This window comes from Haemaphysalis longicornis, unplaced genomic scaffold (assembly GCF_048455015.1).
Source record: "Haemaphysalis longicornis isolate Haplotype H1 unplaced genomic scaffold, Haemaphysalis longicornis Haplotype H1 scaffold_12, whole genome shotgun sequence".
Taxonomy (NCBI): Eukaryota; Metazoa; Arthropoda; class Arachnida; order Ixodida; family Ixodidae; genus Haemaphysalis; species Haemaphysalis longicornis.
Genome location: NW_027526225.1, coordinates 88954476 through 88961479, shown reverse-complemented (window position 1 = coordinate 88961479; position 7004 = coordinate 88954476). Strand labels below are relative to the sequence as shown.

General features: G+C 47.9%; 1 protein-coding gene across 1 annotated transcript in view; it reads right to left on the bottom strand.

Moving 5' to 3' along the window:
* Positions 1-5914, bottom strand: part of LOC144162184 (uncharacterized) — a 9395-nt gene extending 3481 nt beyond the window's left edge. The window contains exon 1 of the mRNA XM_077692656.1: positions 5820-5914. Coding sequence (XP_077548782.1) covers positions 5820-5914 — 95 coding nt within the window. The remainder of the gene's footprint in view (positions 1-5819) is intronic.
* Between the last annotated feature and the right edge of the window lie 1090 nt (positions 5915-7004).

Sequence of the window (7004 nt, the reverse complement as noted above, 5' to 3'; positions counted from 1 at the left end):
TCTCCCGAGGGACCATTCCGAGGGTCGTTAGTGGTTAAGGTGTTGGGCTCCTGCAAGCGAGATTGCCGGTATGATTGCAAACCGTTGCAGATGTATACAATTCTGATAAAAGGAGAGACACAAAAAGGTTGGCGCAGCTTGCACTAATGGTGCAAGGCTGGAGAAACAGCAGAGCTGTACGCCCCTTGCCCTTCGTCGGATACCCAGATGTTGCACCTCACATATATTTCTGAACTGGCCGCTGAAAGTCCTCCATGACTGGCAGGGCCGGATCGGTTTCGTCCGCAGGCTCTCACATCTCTCCCAAAGTGGACCGCGTTAGCACGCGCTAGAACCCACAGCAACCGGCTTCTTGAACTCGACGTCTTGAGCACGCCCACGTCTTGAGCACGCCCACTATCACTGGGCGGAGTGTTCTCGAAGGCCGAGCTGGCCGACGCCGTGGGCGCTCCTCACAAGGCGCGCGCTAACGTGCGCTTGGTATTTTTATTTGTATTTTTTCGAGCGCCTCATGTGGCGCTAGCCCGCGTGCAAGCCCGGCCAACGCCGGACGCTCCTCACGTGGCTTACGCTGACGTTCGCTCGGTATTTTTTTTACCGGAAACGCTCGATGGTGGAACTGTAAAGTTATGCAGGTCTGCTGTTATAAAGTTCAGGCCTGAGAATAGAAGACCAATGAATACCAGCGAAGCTGTATTGAGTGGTTAACTTACTATAACAACCGATGAAATACATTAACATAATTAATTAGCTTAGGAATATTTTTTAAAATAATTGCCGTATAATTTGTTTCGGCATAGTGTCGATAAAAGAAGAGTTACAGCTGCTTTCTGTAACCATGCTCCCTCCATGGGCGGCGCCTATGTGTTGACAGCAGACAGGAATGTAAACACTTAATGATACACGGCTTAATAATAAAGTCGTCTTAGCATCCAATTTCAGTTCGCTTTTCTTCCAAAATACCTATACAGTCGGACCTCGTTATAACGAACACTGATATAGTGAATTATTGGCTGTAGCGAACTAAATGCAAAGTTTGGTTGTCACGCTTCATTTCAATGACACTTATTCTTTTATAACGAAACTGAAACTGCGAGAGCCCCGCGCACCATCGGATATAACGAAGACATATCTGACCAGGAGGCTGAGAAGCTACTTGGAAAAACTCCCGGCGTCCGAAATTGCAGAAGTAGAAAAGGCCCCTTTGTTCGTGGACACTGTGGAAAACTTCATCCTGCTCAGTGCAATGAATAGCCACCAAACAAAGAGCACATCCTTCCCCGATAAAATGGGAACGCAGGACTGTTTTGTCAAATTGACTTTGTTCTGCTGTAATTTCCTGTTTCAGGGTCTGGTTCATTGAGCTTGAAATGCCACAAGGAGAAATATAAAGGTTACGTTGTTTATAGTACGTTTCAAGATTAAAATAATGCGTTTTTGTAGAAAGGTTTCTCGCGGGATTGGTTGGAACCGATTGTTAGCTCTACTGTTGCAACAAATATCGGATAACACTAACTAAATTACTGTCCCCATACTACTTCTTTAGGACGAGGTTCGACTGTATTAGATTAAGAGCTGCACAACATTTTACAACATTTGTGTAACGATCGCGGGTGATTCTTTGCCGACGGAACCAGATAGACGCACACAATGCTAGTCTGAACCTAGCGCAAGACAGCTTCACTGCAAAACGCAAGCAACGGTCCAAGTTTTGCCACGGCTGTCGGTTCGTCTGCGAACGAGAGAGATAGAGAAAATGGGGAGAGAAAATGGTGTGGCGGAGGAAAGGATGGAGAGCGCTGCGGGGCTTCGATCAAACCGAACCCGCAACCTTGTCGCGGCACGACTGCGACAAGGCGCTTTCACCGCTAACAAAAGAAAGGCCTCGCGTTTCACTGCCACCGCCATCCGAGACGCCCCGGAGCGCACAAGACGAGCACGCACCCAGATAGAGACGCTCGCTCGCGCGCGTGCGCACACCCGTGAACGAGCCAGCGCGACAGGCCGCGATCTTACAATAGTTCCCAAACAACCCCGCGTAGGCGCACAATGGTCGGCGTCCTTCAAAAGAGGCTGAGGAGGGGAGATAACAAGTCAGCTCGAATCGGATCACGCTGCCATTAACAGCAATAGGGACGGCCGGCTCGCTGAAGCCAGCGCCGACACCGACGGCGGCTGAACGTGCTAATGAATGGCGCAGCCGCCGCGGCTGGCATCAACCAAAAAGGACGACTCGCAGTTTGGCAAACACCTCTTTGATAGCAATGCCTTTGTACTAACTCGTTTCAAACGGGTGTTCGCCATCCATAGGGTGTTCTTACTGAACTCGGTGCTTGAGGGTAACTGACGCAAGAAGTTGTAACTATGATTCAGAGAAACCGCTAAGTGAATGATTGAAGTACTTCTCCGGCGTTATTATCTAAGTGGTGAACGCAAAGCACTCAAAATCGGAGCTTCCTCCCCTTTGCGATTCCATTTTTTCCTATCATATCTCCTCGTATGACCCCCGTGGCTTTCTTTCTTCGCGTGTGTACGTTCGCCACCGTTGTTCGCAAAGGGAGTTGTGATTTTTATGCGCCGACCTATGGCGCGCTGAAAACGGAACTGGCGCCGCCACCTCGTTGTCCCACTCCAGTTTCCAGTCGACGAGCAAAAAGGTGCCATTGTGTCGACGTCGAGCACTCCCCCCCCCCCCCTCCCCCCCCCCTCCCCCCCCTCCCCCCCCCCCCCGTGCCCTGGCGTCGGGGGTATGGTGTAGATGGCCCCCGGCAATATGAGTACGTGGGAGCCCAATTTACGTGCGACAGTGTACTGCTAAGTATGAACGGCCTCTCGCGTTGGCTACCGATAAAGCGAACGAGTATTGCCAGGGACTGGGAACCTCAGAGAGGAGGAGGGGAGGAGCCACTTTGTGACAGCTGTCTCGACGCACCACTTTATAAAGTGCGCTTTATCAATGTTCGCCGGTGGCGCCCTTATTATTCTTTCCTTCTAACCATGTCTTTCCTCCGGCACTACACTTTTGTCCGAAAGATTGGTAGCTGTATGTTTATTAAAAATCTGCGACGGCACTTTTTGTAGGCCGATACTTTTTTTGTGTGTCCCTCCCTCACTTTTCAATGTCACCTGCACGCCATGCTGCACGTCATCTGTGTGTGGAGCGATAAAATATATTCTGTGCGGAGGCCGGAGTCAAAAGTTACGTTTGTTGTTCAAGCTCTTTCGAAGGTTGCCAAAAAAGTTCCAGTCAGCGACAATGAAAACCTTTCAGCTGAAGGATGGAATTTGTGGTCTCCATCGAGGATGCATACGTCAGGTTAGGCGTTCGGGTTAGTTTTATTTGTTTTTCTTTTTATTCTGTTGAAAGCTTCCTCCTGCAGTTCTAGCCTTCGGATTTACTGCGTCGCTCATTTACGTAGTTTGGAAATAGAATTCAAAAATATAAAACAGAGGCGGAAAATCAATCGTCCTGCTTCTCTCTTGGGTTTGTATGATAACTAATTTTACACCTGATATGTAATTTATTTGGTTTACACACACCGTACTTATTTAGTGAAATCGGCGTCAGTTCCATTCGTCTTGCAGGCTGTGACTTTTGTGCGCATTTTTTTTTTTGCTTTGTTAGCGTCATGCACTGGCCGATTCATGAAGAACCCTGTGAGTGCGGTGCCGTCATGACATTCATCCAACCGCCATAACTTTCGTAGTTGTCAGAACTGCCATAAGATTGTCATGATTCAGTAACATAGATTAGGGTATGACAAAAAAACAATCAGAATTTCAAATAAAACTCGCCTATATAATGAAAACCAGACATCTATAATGCATATGCGAAACAATAGCTTTGTCAGAGAGGGTGGTTGCACGTATCACAATATTTCCAAATTTTCTTAACTTCAAGGCGTTGCTTTCGATACCCAACAAAACAACACACACGGACAATGCGTGTGAACCCTTTCTCCCCATGCCCATCCCATCATCAGACTTGGTTCGATTAGTTCCTGCACCGTTTTCCCTCCGATTTCTTCATTTACCGATCGATGTCCGTTTCGCAGCTAGAGGAAAAAAATTGAAGCAGTTCCATACGTGAAAGCTGTCGAGAGCGGAGTACTTATTCGTCAAATGGGCTGTGGCGCCCCCTCTCTTGACAAGTTTCAGTATCAGCCTGGCATTGATACCGAAAGTGCTCAGGACAGGGCACCGCACCTCTTGAAAAGGCCTGTAAAGAGACACTGGGTTGAGTTTTTTTTTAACTTGGGGTAGTTATCGGGTTAATTTGTGATTTCTTCCTTATTTTATATCATCGCGTACTTATTTGCAGTCTATCAACGGCAGAATTCGTGGCAACGGCTCAGCGCAAAGATCACCTTTAACACTATGCATATGAGTAACGTGTGCCTCTGTGGCGTAACTGGATTGACATCGGCTTCGTAATATGAGGTACCCAGTTTGTATGTGCTTATTTGTGTTTGTAGTGTCTGTATGAGTTTTTGTGTCTTCGCTTCCTTTCACTTTCGCACCTCTCATGTTCATGTGGAGTAGCAAGCTTAGCTCGCTGCTAGGATGACTTCTCCTCATCATTAAAGGCATTCCTCCCTCCCTCCTCCTCCAGGTTCTATCTCTACCAGGGGAAGCGGTGATCTCTCCGATGCCTCTGTTTGGGTTAGGCTTACAAACCGTCCCGAATTTCGCGGGACTGTCCCGACATTTCATACAACGTCCCGAGTCCCGCACCGTCCCCGTCGGGACAGCTATAGTACCGGATTGGTTCTGGACCGTCCAGTTAGAAATTTTGATGTGATCCAACGTACGCTGGACAACGCGCGTATAGCTAAGTAAGGAACACGAAGTTAGCACGAACGTGTTTCGAAAGCTGAACTTCCGCGTTAAGTGCGACAACTTTTACGAGTACATTCTTCAGCAAGAGCAATTGTGGCGAGCAGAATGTAGCCAGATGAAGTGCCACCTCAAGAGGTTCCAACAATAAATAAGTAATGACTTTGTATGGAAGATATACCGCAATGAAAAATGGCAGCATCTCCACTCCCTGGATGGTGGCGAGGGTGCGGAGTACGGGGACTCGAAATGACATCCAAGTTGCGCCCCGAGTGACATCCGATTTGCGCCCCGACCGTCATTCGATTTGAGCCTTGAGTTTAAGCTTGATTATTCCCTAAATGAAACTGCAAATCACGGCTCAAATCGAATTTCGCTTGATTTTCGCTTGATGGTGGTGTGCGCACGAATGGACGCGGACGGACATTGGGAGGTCCTAAGGGTCTCCGCACCGTTACAGGCGAGGGAGTAAGCCGTTTGACTCTCGGGTCCTAACTCACGGTCGTAGCCCAATGGGTAAGACGACTGACACTAACGCTGTCTGGTCTACCAGACACAGGTTCGAATCCTGCCGGTGCGTGTGCGTTTTTTTGCGTTTGTTAAGGCTATGCGCACGGACGCAGACGGACATTGGGAGGTCCTAAGGTACTCCGCACCTAAAAAACTGACTTCGTTCGTTCCTTTCCTATGTCAAAGTACGCTATCACTCCCCCCGCACCGACTTCCTTCATTGACTAATTGGTAACCGTAGTTTGGGTGCGTAGTTCCGCGTGATTACGGTGGCTAGACCCCATGACCCTGGACGAGCTACGATGGCAAGCCGGGCCCCTGAAGTGCTCCGCACTCAAAAATTGAGTGCCGTTCTACTCTTTCAATGCAGATGACCATCGGAGCTGTTTGTGAGTGATTAGTTGTATACAAACCCCCTTCAAACCACGCCGTTACGCCTTTGAAGCGCTCAGCGGGACTATAACCACGCCCACGTCTTGTGTTCCCCCGTCTCGAGATATTCGGTGTTCCAACGGGCCACGCGCTTACGCTTGGCCGCCGCGGCCTGACCGTCGTCGGTGCTCTCCATCCCCCGCCTTCACGCACATTGCCGCATTTTTATTCTTTATAAGTAGGCTTCACTGTGCAACACGCAATGTGAAAACGCCAGCTTACAACGGCCAAGCTTACCCCGATCTTCTTAAAGACGGCTTCACATACAACATAAATGCATCCCTGAGAAGACATTTGTCCAAGAGGCAATATACGAATACCTCCACAGGCGAACAGGTGGATGATGGAAGGGAGTAGCTGAAGTGGGGAGGAGGTCTGCGAACGCAAAAGACGGGAGAGGTAGCCTACAGCTGCTCGGTTGTGAAAAAAAATTGTAGATTTACTTTATGGCAGTAGAGTTACCGATAAGCTTCACCAAAAAACAATAAACTCGATTAACTTACAAGGGCAGCAAGGTTAACTTCTTTGGTAACGCCTGCAGTGAAAACACTCGTGATGCGAACGTGAAATGATATCACGTGAAGTGGTATCAACAGAGGGAGCCTGACATAAAATTGCGTAATTGCAATGCAATGACGTACCAGAGGGTACGCACTCAACTATTAAAGAGAGCATAGAGACAAAATGTAACTTTTTCAGTCTGAAAGAACTAGCATTTGATAGCTCACTCTGCGCCATTCCAGCCACGAAAAACTTTTCTAACAAAAAAAAAACCATAATAATGGCGAAATTTTAAATTTCGCGCCAGAGTAGCATAACATGGACAGAAGTGACAAAGTACGGGGCAGCAATAAAAACATTACTATAAGTGTGTTAAAGAAACCGTGCAACACTTTTTCAACTTTTCTCTATATCTTGAATGCTTTCATAACGTAGTCAAAAAACACATCCAGTACTTAGATTAGGGCACCACAAAGTACCTCAGCCAAAAATAACTGCTGTGTGCCCGTCACATACCTTGAAAAGTCGCTCAAGATATCTTTCTCTCTTTCCCGAGTCTTGGCGTTCTTTGAGCGCTCGAATTATGGCATTACAGCAATGTAGCGGCTGTTGGCCGCTTCCTTTGTGTTGCAGTGATTAACGCATTCGATAGCCACTTTAGAAAAAGCCACAAAGCAAAGCATAAACGGAGGGCGAATAGTTCTGCTGCGATGAGCAAGTCAAGG